Source organism: Neospora caninum, chromosome VIIb, assembly GCF_000208865.1.
Source record: "Neospora caninum Liverpool complete genome, chromosome VIIb".
Taxonomy (NCBI): Eukaryota; Apicomplexa; class Conoidasida; order Eucoccidiorida; family Sarcocystidae; genus Neospora; species Neospora caninum.
In genome coordinates this window covers 2430298-2445796 of record NC_018394.1, presented here as the reverse complement: position 1 = coordinate 2445796, position 15499 = coordinate 2430298, and the positions used below count along the sequence as shown (strand labels likewise).

At 55.9% G+C, this 15499-nt stretch overlaps 2 protein-coding genes across 2 annotated transcripts; one reads left to right on the top strand and one right to left on the bottom strand.

Annotated features, from left to right (window-relative positions):
* Window positions 1-2916: 2916 nt before the first annotated feature.
* NCLIV_026930 (conserved hypothetical protein) lies at window positions 2917-4584 on the bottom strand (the record flags this gene model as incomplete). The annotated part of the gene is made up of 1 exon (XM_003882888.1): window positions 2917-4584. One exon carries the CDS (start codon window positions 4582-4584, stop codon window positions 2917-2919), a length of 1668 nt encoding a protein of 555 aa, XP_003882937.1.
* A 3937-nt stretch (window positions 4585-8521) lies between these two features.
* On the top strand, window positions 8522-12965 carry NCLIV_026920 (hypothetical protein; the record flags this gene model as incomplete). Its single annotated transcript, XM_003882887.1, has 10 exons — window positions 8522-8599; window positions 8943-9548; window positions 9712-9774; window positions 9990-10118; window positions 10521-10624; window positions 11269-11302; window positions 11807-11875; window positions 12059-12193; window positions 12585-12624; window positions 12934-12965. The coding sequence occupies 10 exons, from the start codon at window positions 8522-8524 to the stop codon at window positions 12963-12965; spliced, it is 1290 nt and encodes a 429-aa protein (XP_003882936.1).
* Between the last annotated feature and the right edge of the window lie 2534 nt (window positions 12966-15499).

Below are 15499 nucleotides of genomic sequence, written 5' to 3'. Positions count from 1 at the left end.
AGACACAAGCTTTGTTTCGGCTGATCCCATCGGATTTGTCGATCTTGCCAAAGCGGGCCCCCTCCTGGCAAGCTTCCGCCCTCCAGCGAAGAATGCCAGAGGCCTTCTATCGCGGACATACATGACCCCATTGCTTTCCAGAAGAACCACGAAGCTGGCGGGCCCCCCGCACTACACCGAAACGACCTCGTCAATTTAAAGGAATTTGAAAGAAGGAAGCACTGGGAGTATGGAGAGCGGCCGTCTAGGTGACGCTTGAGCACACCGAGCTACGCAATACACTCCGACCTCTCGAAAAGCGGGCAGAGTCAAGGCGGGCCCCAGAGCCAGGCTCTTTCCCCGAACACCCAAAGACGATCCTGCCGAGTCCGACAAAGAGACGGGGCGAAAGGAAGCTCGCATAAGAGGATAATGTTGTATTTGTCAACGCATTCGGAAAAGTCCCAGGCACTGCGTGCCTAGGTGGCCATGCAGGTAGTGATCCATACGAGAAGGAGAAAAGAAGGAAGCAGCCGTGCAAAGCAGAGCAAATATTCTGTTTGGAGGTGTGATAAAGAAAGCAGAATGCAATATCACTGGCGATGTGGGATTTACCAGCTACGCCTTTTCTCGGGGCAGGGACGACACCGTGAGCTCGGAGGTTTAATCATGAATGAACTTGAACGGAAACCTCATATCGAACGGTGAAACGTTTAGCCGACAAAACGGTAGAGAATAATGCACAAGAGAAACACACCTGGTAGGTGATTGCACTCATAAAACTTGAACAGAGAGCTCCATAGAGGCGAAAACACACATGACACGAGCTGTCAACTCAGCGAACGACCCTAACTTCGTCTTTTGCTTTTACTCTTGAATACAAACAGCATACAAGACCGTTTCACTCGTACTCCGAAATGAACGACATATGTGTTCCCAGAGGGACTCACAGATTTCTTCTCTAGGCCTTTGCTGGCGCTGACAGTTGCCCGGCAAATTAACGGTTCGGGGTCAAAGCATATTAGGTACACACGCATACACACGCATGAACAAGGTGCACAGCACAGACAACTCGGACTGTCCTTTTACTGGAGAAGAACGGGCGTTCGCACAAACAACTGAAACGCTAGCTTTTCCGGATTTCATTCTCTGGTTCTCACAGGGAGCACGGGAGATCACCGCGCACATGACTGCCAAAAAAAGCGAACGGTAGTTTGCGGGAACTCTAACGATTTTTCTCCAGAAGAAAAGCGTATCCATGTCAGTATAGTTAGTGAACCAACAATCGATGAAATACAGTCGAGCGGATATAGAATAGTAGGGACAGCAAAGGCAGTGACGAAAAAACTCGACCTTAAAACAATTATGGGTTTTGTATCGATGTCATTCCAAATCAAGGGGCATTCCTATACCCCGCGTAAGAAACAGAGGGGGGAAATGCAAACAGATGCATACAACGAGAGTTTTCAGACATACTTGCTTGTCTGTATGGAGTATAACATCCCAGGTTTCCCTCCCAATAACGTTCTCCATTGATTTCATCCACCGGATCATCAGCTTCGTCTTTCAATTCATGCCTGCTGGCAAAACAGGTTAAACGACACTAGTTACGGGTGGAGGCGAGGAGAACCGACTGCACTGTATCACCCGTGTCGCTGAGTACATACGATTCCACCAATGTTTCTACGTGATACGTTACACCCTGGTAAGCCGTATTAATGATCAAGAAAACTGCTACGTGACGACGCTCGGCTCGTCAACAACTCCTGATTGACTTTAGAACTGATATTTCTTGCATACTGCAGCAATTGGGAATTCGCAATAGTGTCTGAGCAGTTTGAATACAACACAGCCCATGTGAGCACATAGGTTCCAGCTGAGAATAGACAACTGCAACACACTCTTGTGGTCTTGATGTGCGTTCGCTCTAATGGACACTGCTGAAAAACGGAATTGGAGCCAGGGAAACTAGAAATAGTGGTCAGTTCAGTTGATCCACGTGGCCGTTCAAAGTGAGCTCGAGCGCTTGCTAAGAGATTCCCTAGAGCAAAAAAAGCGCAACATTGTCGGAGCTCAACCGGGATGCGCTGGCTTACCACAAATCCAACTTCCGAGCAGCGGACGACAGAGCTCTACCGGCTACGGTGAAAATCCGAGTGACTATCTCATGCTTTGAAAAAATGGGGCTTTCTGATATACGGCGGTTTCACTCATCTCCGTTCATCCATCGTCTCTCAAAACATCAGGTGTTCTGGGTCGCTGCGTCGACGGACGAGCTAGTGAATGAAATCTGGTTGCCTGATCCTTCGGGAAGCATGACAATGTTCAAAGGAAAGGCAAGGAACAGAGGCCTAATTACTCGTAGGCTCTCTCAGCAGCAAGAAGAGACGGTCTACAGATAAGTCCCTCAGGGAAGCTAGCGCCCCGGACTCTCCCCGTCAGAGCGGCTGAAGAGAGGCATACATTAACGGTGCCGCAAGGAAAAACCGAAGCCGATTTTCAACAAATGTTCCACCGAGAACGGAATCACATCGCCATTAAAGAAAAATTTGGTTGCCTATAAAAATGCCAGAGAACAGAGATTTGGAGCCAGACTCCCACCCCACATTGTTTGTTCCAGTTCGTCATTCCTCTTTGCAGACTCAGGAAGAAGTCATACAAACTCATGCGTAACAAAATTGATCAGACAACGAACAAATCAACCTACGTCCTCCGAGAAAGAACTGCCTCCATCTACTCTCTACCCCTTTCATTTTTCCTTTCGTCACTCATCCCGTTTCCCGTCCGTTCAATCCCTGGGCTCTTCGTTCGTCGCCTCCCATCGGCCTTTCTGAGGCTTCGAGGGCAGGCGCGAAGCCGCTTCGCTGCGCTTCGGAGAGGCGCCCGCTTCCCTTATCTGTGCAAAGCCGTTCCCCTCTCCATTTTGCCAACCTTTCGCTAGGGAAGGACGAGCGACGCCTTTTCCATCGTCTTCACCTTTCGAATCAACTGGAAAGACGCCCAGAGCCCATGGTTATTTCCCTGTCGCGTTTCTATCACCGCATTCAAATTGCTGACCCTGTCTGCGTCCTGCTGCAAACTACCGTGCTGTGTTTGCGCCGGGGGACACCCCCCCGATGCTTCAACTCCCGCTCTCTCAACGAGCGGAGGCACGACCGCGGACAGGGCTTTCTCTTCAATCTGTGAGATTTCCCTCGAGGCGGACGGGTCAGAAGAGGTCGTCCGCATGTCCTCATTCGTGACTCCTGAGCTTCTCTTGCCTCCTTGCGTCTTCTGTGGAAGCGCCACTCTCCACGTGTCACCAGTGCGCACCTCGCCTCGCGATTCCGTCACACGCAGAGAGAGTGCTTCTTCCCTGGCAGGCGAGGAGGGGCATCCAGTTGGCGGCTTTGTCGCCTTCGGGTCCTCCGCGGCCTTCGAGGGAATGCTTGCAGGCGGCGCACCTCGTTCTCGCGTTTCCGCCTTTCGCTCCCGCTCCCCTGCATCGGTGCTGGCGAGCGGAGCCCAGACCAGGAGGCTCGGCGAGTCGCGGAGTCTGCGACGAGCAGCGCCCGCGTGAACTGAGAAGGATGGTGAGCACGGGGCCAACCGTTCTTTTTGAGATGCTTTCTCCCTCAGATACGGCGGAACAAACAAGAGAGCGCTTCTTGTTGGATCCGTGCACGGGTCGAGAGACAGACTGGAGGCCCGCACACGCCCTGCAGTGGCTATTGTCCCCGCCTGGCTGCCGTCCTGTATTCCCAACTCGTCGGAGTCTGCCTCGGACGCTTCTTCCTCCGCTTCCTGCAGCCCGTACCCCGCATCAAAGCACCCGGTCTCATTGACGTACGAAGCGAAAACGGACGCGGGGCAGGAACGACACGTGGACAGAGACTTCGCCGACTGATCGGAACTCCCTGTCGACGGCGGGTGGCCCAGCGGGCGCGACAGAGCGCCTGGCGAGACCGTGCCGAAAGGCGTCAAACACCCTGAGTCAGTCCAGAGAGAAGTCGCGGCGCAACTCGTGATGGAGTTGCGAGAAAACGCCTCTGTAGACACGCTGGAGATGGACCGCCTCGTCGTGGAGTCGCCGGCTTTGGGCGACAGAGCTGCACACCCACCTGCGTAGACAGCAAGGCTGGGCAGACTCAAAGGAGACACAACGACCGCGGTCTCAGTATCGCAAGCGACAGCAGGGACACTGTCTTCGGGAAGACTGCCAGGCACACTCAGACGGCGCCCGCCGGTAGAGGCCGTGAGCGTCAGACTTGGCGTGCGAGGACTCGCAGGACCATTTCGGAGGCGGTAGAGCGGAGACAAATCGGAGGAGAGCGCAAAAGAGCCAAAACACGGAGAAGACTGCCAGTGGTGCTGGGAGCGAAACGGCCGAAAGACATCTCCACACAGCTTCTCATGTGACTCCTCCATGAGACCGGGCTGCGTCGGCCGCGCGACCTGCTCGGGGCTCTCTGAAAACGGGTCTCTTTCTTGCGGTGATTGGGGCGGAAACGGATTTGCTGGGGCACAAAAATCCGCACTTGAGGGAGACGTCTCCTCCGTAGAGGGAGCGTCGGTTCCCCCAGTGGACTGCCGGCGTCGACTGTCGAACTCACGGGGCCACCACATCAGACGCGTGTGAAAAGGAACTTTGGGAAACGCTCCTTTGCACCCCGACGACGGAAGCTTGAGGAAACGGCGAAAACCTGGAAAACCGGACCAACGCGCCGGCGGGAAGAAACGACAAAGGGGGGAACGCCTTGCGCAAACCCTCGGAGGAAACCACCCCGGGAGTCTGCAGTAAGCCTGTCCCCTTCTCACCCCGAGATCTGTTCAACTTGAACGTGAGTGCGCTCCGCTGGACGCCTCAAGCATTCGCGCACAAAGTGCGTGATCGCTGGGGCCGTCTGCCCTCACTAGCTATCAGGGCAGAGTCACTGACGTCCCGACTGTCTCCTCTGACAAGCGATGACAGTGCCGGAGCTCGAACGCGACTACGAAAAGTGCGCAACCACTTAAGCCAAATGTTTGTCTCAGTCTCGAGGAGGAAGGCCCTCTCCCGGCAAAGCAAGAGGCTCGAAAATCGAATAAAGCGCACAGCACGCCGTCAATGTCTTCGCACCCGAACGCACAGCCTCAGAACTGGCGTTCAGGGGTCCAGGCGGACACATGCAACTGCACACAAATTAGCGACAGGTACTGACAGAGGACTGCTAGGGACGATGAACTCAATGACAGTCGATTAGCAAAGCGGAACTACACATACACACACATATGAACGGCGCAGAGCCGTGTGAATTGAACCACTCGTTCAATTGGAAGCCGCTGCGGTGCTTAGCACCAGGCTTGTCGCCACAGAGAACTCCTACTAGAAGGCGTTCGCCGGCAGAAACTAGTCAAGCGCTTGACCTTCCACCGCCGCCGGAAACCGCCTTGAACGATTTCCGCTTCAGTTGCGACTTTTGGCTACCACAGTCCACGAGCTGTGGAGCGCGTGACACACGTCCACTCGACGCCGCCGATGGAGACTGAAATGCGAAAAAAAGTGTGAAATCGCCAAACACCAATGAAGGTTGGCGGGTCCAGGCTCTACCTTCCCTTCGTCGTCTGGTGGTACCAAGCGGCCTTTGAACTGACTCAGTAAATGCGAAGAAAGTCGCGAGAGGGAAAGCCTTGTGCTCACGACTCTCCGGAATACGCCGCCTATTTTAACGTTTGTTTCTGTGCACGCGCGGAACGAAATCAGATGCAGTTTTGGGTGCTTTCTCTCTGCCGCGCATGGATCATACGCGGAAGCGCAAACAGTTCTTAGACACACACTCCAGAGGAGGCAGTCACGCAGAGACGTAACGGCGAACCGCGCGCCGGGCACAAAACACACTTGGCACACGGCTTTTTGGGAGAAAAAGCATTGGCAGTTTGCAACTCGACGGTTCGCGAGACTGGACCTTCCCGCCTCGTCCGTCGACGTTTGCTGAAAGCAAACTCGGTGGCGGTAGAAACCGTATCGGAAACGTAAGAGACACAGGTTTTCTTCCTTTTGAATTGCCAGAGCAGCAAACCCGCAAGAGCGAAAGAAAAGCCAGAGAGGAAAAACTGCGGCTCAAACTCCGCTTCCTGCTCTCAAGCTCCACACAACACTCGGACACCGCTCAACGTTTGCAAGGAGAGGCGCGGAGAGACGGAGTCGCAAACTGGACAACTCATGCAGCAACAGCTTCTGGATTGAAGGAAAAAACACAAAAGAACGCTAGTACTTCAACGAAGACTGGTTTGTCTATTCGAAGCAGGGAACGTGCACACTGGAAAACGCAGTTGTTGAGGACGACACTATGGCAACACGGACACGCAGCGCAGCGAGCTGATATAATATAGCAACTCCGTATATACGCCGACACGGGCTCAAATTTTCGTTAAATATTCACATGAACTGGTACCTTTTGGCTGATTTTTCCGTCGTCTACACGGGATTTTTCGTGGTGTTGAGGAGACTCTCTTCCTGTTGGATCCCCCTTTATATTTTTCGATTTATTTCTGCTGAGCCGGTGTAAACGCGGGTCGGCGTATATGTGGTTCTTGCTCACACGCGCTGGTGTTTTCTCGTGTCTGCGAGAACCCTCTCGAGAGTGATGATCATCGCCCCCCGCGCGTTTGCTGTCGTATTTTTGCTCGTTTCTTACTGGTTTCCTTCGAATACCTGGAGTGTGTTTCGCCTCTCTTACTGTTTTCGCCATCTCATGCCTGTGAGGGAGATGTACGGGTCTCTAACAACTACAGCTTGGTCATTCACAAGCGTCTGTGCACCGCAATCATGGCTGCAATATAGCAGCGGAAGAGGGGGTGCCTTCTGAGCTGTCTCGACAAAGTTTTCGGGGGATATCGCCCGTGTGAACTTCCGACTCTTCTCGCGTCTGTAACTCCCTCCCTTTCCTTGGTTTCGCTCGCTCCCCGTCAGCAACACTCGTCTGCTTGGCTTTTTGTATTACGAAGAAAGGGAATTCTGGCGGTCTCCTAGCGCCACCGCATGCTTTTCTCGCGGGCTCCGGAGACAACGACGTCTTCTAGAGGACGGTGTTGAAGGGTTGGAGAACTGATAACACGCGCGAGAGTTTCATTGAAGAGCGAAACTTGATTCTTCCTTCGGTTACCTCACGCGGAAACCGGGGCATGGGACGCACTCCGCGGTTTTTCTCTGTTGGAGATTAGGGGGCAACAGCGTCGAATCCGGACGGTGTCCTCTATAACTCGGCGGTATTTGCGCATATCTGAGGAGACGAGGGGGGAAAAGCGACAGCGTTTTCTGTCAATCCTGCCGACAGAGGGAGGACAGGCACGGCTTGTAGAGGACTTCGAGCGAGTTCGTTCCACGCCTCTCGTCTCCCAGGAAAGAGCGGGTGCCAGGAAGGTGCCGGAACAGGTTTCCACCTTTCCTCAGACTCGTAACAACTAATCAGTTTCTTCCCTTGTCTTGCAGTCCTGGCGAGTATCTCACACACACAGAGAACTCGATGTTTCCTTCGTTTCGTGGGCACTACTTCTGCTATTCATCTGCTATCGGTCGTGCCCCGTATCCTGCCTTCAGCCTGTCTTTCCACACTCGAATATCTGCGTCTCCAAAATCGGTTGGGTCTCGGTTTCTCGCGGTGTCTGCTGTCTCCTTGTTTTCACGTTCGGACTGCCTCGCCGTCCCTCGTCTTCGTACACATTGCCCTTAGCGTTTTCCCTGGCAAATTCCATCGCCGGGCCCCCGGCACCTACCGGAATTTTTTGCTGAGCTCCCAGTCTCTCCTGGTCGCCTGGACTCTTGCTTCTGCCCTCGATTTCCCGTTCTCTCTTCTGCTGGCGCAAAGGAATCGCTCGAAAGTTTTTGCTCCTGGATCCTTCCGCTTCTTGGAAATCCAACTATTGGCCTCAGCCCTCTGTCCGTGACCCGAGCTGTCTGATCCGTTGTGCGGTATTCATTCCCTTCCAGCTGTTGACATTCATGCGCGCGTAGGGTACGGCAGCCCTAAACCCGCGCGGGAACTTCTCGCCGCCGTAGAGAAAGGCCTGCCGGGGAATCGTCCTCTGCTGGGCGAGGCAAACGAAGCCCGCGGGGGTGTCGTCCCCGCGCCGATGGAACAGCGTTGCTGCCGACGAATTCTCACTTTGTGCGTTTTCCACGCCGTCTTTGATATCCATTTGATTTGTTAACTGGGAGTTCATGCTCCGCCCGGGTTTCGTGCGCCTGAGCCAGGCCTTCTTTCTGGCCTCGACCGTTTCCTTTTCTGCCGTTTGTCTTCGGCAGCCCCAGCCGCCTCTTCCCAGGTCACCCCTGAAGGCACTTCTCGGTCCGTCTGCGTCTGGTTTTCTCCACCTTCTTCTGGTTTCCTCGTGATACTTTGTTTGTCGCCTTCTGTCTCTCTGGGGCCGACGTCCTCTCCAGTCTCAGTCTTCGTCGCGGCTGTCGTCATCAGTGTCTTCCTTCTTGCCACACTGGGCACGCCATTCTCCCCCCTCTTTCCGGCCGTTCCTCCGCCCTGTTTGGGAAACAGAGCTTCGCGCGTCGCTCGGAAAGCGAGCGGAAATGGAAGGCAACAAGGACGAGGCGTTGCGCTGCCTCCAGCTGACCAGGCACGCCATCGAAGCCCAGGATTTTGCAAAGGTACGCCCACGCCCAGTGCAGGCGATCTGCATGCGTGCGCGCGGGATGCTCGTCTCTTCAGACACAGACGGCGGGTGTGGTGACGGACGATTCGATCGCTCGCTGACAGTCACTCGCTGACGCTGCTTTCGTCTTTTCCACCGCGCTCCGGTTTCCCCCCGTTTTGGTTTCTGCGTCGCGAGGGTGCGCCTGCATGTCCTCCGGCGAATTCTCTTTCCACGTACCTTTGCGTGCCTCTGTGGATGCAGTGTCGCCCAGCTGTCTCTTGTCTCTTTCGCTCTCTCGTGTCCATGTTCCACACTGTGACGGTTGGACTCTTTCCCCGCCTTTTTCGTCCGTTCAGGCTCTGCGCATGGCAAAGAGGGCGCAGCGAATGTTTCCGACTTCGGAGGGGGCCGCGTACGTGTCCATTTGTTCCACGAAGCTGAAGGAGACTTCCGCCTCCGACAGTCGCTTCGCGTCGGGGACTAACCAGGCGACGCGCGAGTCTGCGTGGTCTGCGGCGTCCGAGCCGCCGTCGAGCGCCGAGCGCCCCAGCACGGAAAGAGACGAGGCCGGAGACGGGCTGCGAAATCGCCGCCGGAGAGAAGGCGGAGCTTCGCCTCCGCGACAGACCTACAGCAGCGCGTATGCAAACAGCCACGAGGCGCGAGGAGACGCGAATTCGCCTCGTGCGCGACCGCATGCAGCGAGCGCGTTCGCGGCTGCTGGGAAACCGAGCACCGCTGGTCCGTCTCGCACGCAGTCCTCTTCGTTCGCGTCGTCTGGACACGCAGAGCCGTCTCTCCCCAGGAGCAGCAGCACACCAGCCGCGACCGGGAACCGCGGAAACTACACCGCCGAGCAAGTCGCCCTCTGCACGCGCGTCCTCACGACCAAGTGCTACTATCAGACTCTCGGCGTCGAGCGAGGCGCGACGGACGAAGTGATCAAGAAGGCCTACAAGAAGGTGAGAGGCAGCGCGGGGTGACGAGAGGTATGCAACAGGCAGGGCTCCTCGCAGAACACATCCGGCGCGAAAGAGACGGGGCGCACGCGCCGAGTTTTTCCGGTGGACCTCAGCAAGTCGTGCGTATGCCTTCCGCGTCTGCTTTGCTCGTTGTCTCTCTCAGTTGGCGCTTCAGTTGCATCCCGACAAAAATCGGGCTCCGCATGCAGAGGAGGCCTTCAAGAAGGTGAGTCAGAGAAAAGCTTCGCCGGGCGCGCGTGTGCTGCACTGGATAGAGGTCGAGGCTCTGTCTCGATTGTCTTCCCTCGCCTTTCCTCTGGTTGTCGCCGGTTGGTTCGCGCGGCGGCAACCGGCGTGTCTCGTGTGCGGGTGCGGCTTTTCCCCTTGCTGGCGTTCTTTCGTTCGACGATTTCCGGGGTTTCCGCGGGTGTCTTTGTCCAGGTGTCGAGAGTGTCGCAGTGTCTCCTCGATGCGGAAAAACGCAGTCGATACGACCAGCATGGCGAGGAAGAGGCTTCCAATGAAGGGACGCGAGTGCGCTACCGACAGGAAGAAGGCATCACTCCCGAGGTACGAACAGGCGTGTTGCGTGCATCGCTGCTCAACTTCCTTTCTACCAGCATGCCCAGCGAAAGGAATCGATATTCGCTTTGGAGACGGAGACTCCGAGTGTGCGGGATATCGCGTGTTTTCGCCCTGTACATTTTCGGCGATAATACAGCCGATGGAAGGTGAATGGCCTCGCCTCGCAGGACGGGTAGGGCTTCTGCTGCTGCGGCCGTGTCGGTGCTGAGAAAGGTTCTCCATAGACTGGCCGAGGCACGTGTACCCACGCACTGTCCTTGGCGGGGAAACCTGACCCGTCGTTCTCTCTCTCCGAGACACCCCTTGGAAGACGCCGCGGTTTGTCCTTTCTTGGCTGCCTGCAAGTACACCTGCGTGTTCTGTGCCGCGTGTGAACGCTGCATGCAGGAACTGTTCCAGGCCTTCTTCGGCTTCACGATGGGAGATCCGGGCCGAGGCCGAGGCCAAACGCGTTACTACTACCAGAGAAGACCCCAGCGGGGAAACGGCGAGTACGCGTTTCTTGGTTCTGGTCTTGTTGCGCCCGTCTTGGTGTCTGCATGTGGCGCACGTCGCGGCTTTGCACATCGGTCGCTTTCCTTTTTCTCTTGTCGCTCTGTTCTCGTGTGTCCTTCGTGGCCGTTTCGCGTCAACCGCTCTCCCCACGCCCCCGGGTTTCTTTCTAGTTTTGCTGGAGAATCCACGCCGTCGCGTGTGCCGCTTCGGCGTTGGGAATCGCGCTCGCAGCTCCGAGGATCCGGTCTGCCGAGCGCGTCCGCCGCCAGTCCAGTGCTCAAGGGTGAAGGGAGAGGCATATTGCCAAGTGCATGCCGCCAACAACACGCGCATGTGCAGTAGATACACATGTACATGCATGTACATCTGTGTGCGTGCGCCCGCGGAAATCAACGCGTTTGCCCCGTCCCCCCGCTGTGTACGTATGTGCCTATGTGTCGCAAATATTTCATGGCTCATAGACCTGGGTTGAGAAAGAACATAAAAATGTAAGCCCCCAACTTGTGTTTGGCGGCAATGCTCTTAACCTGGTGCCCACGAGAGACTCTGTCATTTGTTGTGTGTGTTCCATTCGTTTTCTTTCCCCCTGGCATTCTGGGAAAACGTGTGTTTCCTGTCTGGTGTTTCCGTTGTTGCTCAGGGAACATGGCGGCGGCCTCTATTACCTGTTACAAGTGAGGACCGCACAAGATGGGGATTGACCGCTCACGTTCCACGTGTCGCCTTTCCTGCGCGTCGCCTGTATTGAACTCTCTCTCTCTTGTCGCGCTGCTTTCGTACGCCTTGTCTCCTTGGCTGTCGTGCGCGTGTGTCACCTATCCGCTGTCGTTGGGCTTCTCTGGAAAATCCGCACTTCGCGCCGCATCTGTTCGTGTCCTTTGGTTCTCCTCCGCTGCCGCTCTGCCGGATGTCCTCCCTCGCTGGCTCTCAGCCCCGATTCCGTGTGTCTCATCCACCCTTCTCATCGCCCAGTCTCACATCCGTAGGCACTCGTAGGAGCTGCGAAGCTGGGCGACAGGTGTAGAGTGGAAGGAGGTGGATGAACCAGAGCCGTCATGGAAGATTACTCGGGAGGTCGAGTCCCGTCGCAGGCATGTGGGGCCGTAGGGAGTGCGTTGAGGATTTCGTGTCCTCCTGTGGCGTTATGCACCGCGGAAGTCTGTTTTTTTCGCGTGCAGATTCTCCCCATGGCCATCATGTTCCTCATCATGTTTGTGGGCAACTTTTTCCCGCCTTCTGGTACTCAGGTAAGTCTCGTTTTTCGCTGATTCCTGCCTCCGGCTTTAGGCTGCTTCGGCACGCCGTGGATCGTCCTCACGCCGAGCTCAGTGCGTGCCTTTCTCGTGAAGCTGTTTTACTCGCTACCGCGGGGAATTGCAACAGAAATTCAAGTTCTCTGCCTTTTGTTCGGCGAACGTTTCTCTCTGCAGCCTACGGCACCGTACTCCTTCTTGCAGACCTCGGAATACCCCGTCCACCGCCTCACGCGCTACCACAGCGTGCGCTTTTATGTCTCGCCGTATTTCCGGCGCGATTATCCAGATGAATCGGAGAAACTGAGAGAGGTGAGCAGTCGGTGAAGGAGCTCGAAAGGCTCCAGGCATCGAATTCGAGGACTCGACACGGCAAAACACCTGTCTTGTCACCGACACAAAGTCTCGGGAGAGTGTGTATGTACACCGTGGCACACGCGACTCTTCTCTTACGTGTGGCCCGGTGTTCGGTCTTGTGTATGTCTAGATACACCATCAAGTATGCATGTCGTTTGTCTTTGGCGTACGTGGATTGGCGTGGCGAGCTGTCTGTATGTCTGTTTGCGTGTATGTGTCCGGGCATATGAATGTGTGTGTGCATTGGGATATCCTTATGCGAACAAGAATCCGATCTCTCGCGCCCTGTCGCCTCTCCTGGCCGTGTCCACATTGACGTCTTTGCCAGGCTGTGCCGTATTTGCAGCTGGAGATGGCGATCGAGTTGAAGTTCTACCACAACAAATGTCAGAAAGAGAAAGAGGATCTTTCCCGGCAGTTGAACGTGGCCCATTACTACCGCGCGTCCGGTACGAGTTCGCCCTCAGTCTCTTCACGTTGCTGAAGACCTCCCTCGACTTCTGGTTTTCCCTGTAACTTTCGCGCGTTCTGCCCAGAAAATGACATCTCGTGTGGTGTATGGCTCCCTTTCCGTGGCAGTCTGCGCTGTCGCATTTCCCTCGCTGCGTGCGGCACAGGTGGACGACGGAGACGCCGGACCTAAAAGGCGTTTCGGCCCAGGCTCTTCCGGTCTTCGTTTCCGTTTGTGCTTGCAGTTCGCGAGCTTGCCGTTCTTTCTTCCGTCTGAGTGCATGCGCCTCACGTCCTTCCGTAGCCTGTGGACCCAGCGGGCTGTCTCTGCGTTGTTTCTCAGAAGCGAAGGTGCGGGAGATTCTCGACAGACCCCGGCCGCACTGCCAAATCTACGATACGCTGTGGGTAGGTCGTGGTATTTGCGCCTGAACATTTCCCTTTTGGTAGCGATTTCGCGCAGGCGGGATGAGGCAGGGTTGCTGCGTTCGCGCAAGATCAGACCTCGCCTGCAGCGTGGAGAAGGAAGTGGCGGGGGAGGTGTACGTACGCTCGCCTCAGCAGGCATGCAGGCTTCACCTTCTCCCTGCTTTGTGCGGCGGAAGAAACACCGAAGCCGTTCGTCATTCCCATCAATTGCAGTTTTTGTGCCGGCGCGTTTTGGTCTTTGTCGTGGACACGCATCGCCGTCTTCGTATTTCGTACCGCGGGCGAATCCTTCATTCCTGCGCGGTCCTTCATCCTCGTGTTCCTCCTTGTTTCTCCGACTTGTGCCTTCACAGAGTCAACGTACGCGGCGGACCTGACAGGCCTCTGTTCGTTTTCTCTCGGCGGGCTCCGCACTCCGTTCCCACGCCCGGTTTTTCTTCGAACGCAGCGAGAAGAGTGGGACTGGTTGGGGTATGCGCCCCGCGAGTTCTTTTGCGCAGAGAAGCGCGAGATTCCCTGGCATTACAGGAGCCCTCTGGGCTTCCTTCCCGGTCTCGTCTGTCTCAGTCGGTTTCTTAAAGAGTCGCAACGCGGACAACTACGTCGGACACACAGGCAGGCTGACGTGGAGCGGTCGCTAGCCTGTGGACGCATACATGTGAGCGCTCTCCTGCGTCGGTTTAGAGGGAGCACGTGCAAAGGGAACGAGAAGAAAACGGCGACTGGCAAAACCCTGTCAAGCGTTTTGCGTCCTCGAGGCCTTTCCCTGGACGATGGGAGAGGAAAGAGAGAGGTCGGCGGAGAAGAGGCGCTCTCGGTTGTGCTTTCACAAAGCAGGACGCGCGTAGAGAGTTCCATCTTCCACACATGGATGTGGCTGTTCACAGGCATGTGCCGAAAAACAGGCCTTGGCGGCGCAGCTCTCAAGGAAGGCTGCGCTTCCTTCAAAAAAGGCAGTCTCCGTTCGATCGCTTCATTGCACGAATGCTGCGGGTCTGACAAAAACGCGCGCGGTAGTAGACAGAAGAGCCATTTGTTCGATGAGCGCAAGAATTTGAGATGCTTGCGCCTTGCCGAGATGTGCCTACCAACGTCCTTTGGGAGCACCCAACATCCGCGTGACACAGTCTGTCTGTCCCCCGTCTCGTGCACTCTCTCGCGGCTGCTTGCGTCAGTGTTTTTGCGTCTGAAACGCGGACTCGATCTCATCCAAATCTCCTTTTGTCCGGGGCTAGAAAAAACTCTTACTCTGCCCCGCCTATCCGGGAAAAGCACCGCCATCTCAAGCCGGAAGGCCTCTGACGCAGACACGCGCTTCAACGCGCGCAGCGCAAGAGCGATGCAGTTGCCCATGCGTGCGTACCTAGAGATGGGTGACTGTTTTTGAGTCAGAGCACTATGAAGGTCTCAGGTTCTGTTTTTGTCTCCCTGTTTATTGATGTTGAATTCCAGTCCGTTTCAGAGACTTGCGCGTGGATGAGTCCGGGCAACCGGCCCAGAGCGCGCGTGCGCCGGCGCCTCCTCCACAGACCTGTAGCACAGAACGCGAGAACTCCTGTCCAAATGAGACGGGAACGTGAATGCACGGCACGTGCCAGGAATGAAGAAAGAACGGACAGGAAAGCAGAGAGAAGAATGAATGCAGGCACGGGGGACGCAAAACGCGAGAGCCGCCGCGTGCGCGGAGCGAACCTCGAAAAACACCGGCGGGTGATGATGTGAATATGCTTCGGCAACTGTTTACGTTTCTCGCTGTATGTGTAGCACACGTTTCGAAATCCGCGAAACGAACAGCCAAAACCGGAAGACGAGCTTAGCCTCGCCTATCCCATCGTTGCTGTAGGTAACGCAACGCATGTCCGGTCCAAAAGCAGCGCCACGCTCGTCGCTGCCTCTGCTCAGCTTTTCCCCGTGGGTATTTTTCCGCCTTTTTTCTCTGCTGGACGCTGGCAAGGCTCTGCCGGAGAGCCGACGAGTTTGTGAGCGATCGCTCCTGTTATGCCGAAGGTGTGAAAACCCATTCAACTTGCGCGCGCTCATCGGGCAAAGAAGAGTCAACTCTGAAGAGCAAACCCGAAATGCCTCAGAAGAGCAGCCCGAGCTGTGTGCATGTCGAAGAGGGACAGACAATTCCCTGTCTCTGAGGCGCAGGAAAAGCCGGCAGGCGACACCCGTGGGCGAAGTGAAAAGGACGCGAAGAGAGTGAAAATGTGGCCGCGCAGAAGCGAAGCTTTCCGGTTTTTTTTGGTTGCGGGTCCAACACACACAGCGGCTGAAGCGCCAAGTTTACCTACGCGGTGTGTGGCCTCCAGCGGTGGAACAAAAACGGCCGCCGAAACCAGAGAGAGGCGAGTTGAAACCGGAGGACATCGCCCGCCGAAG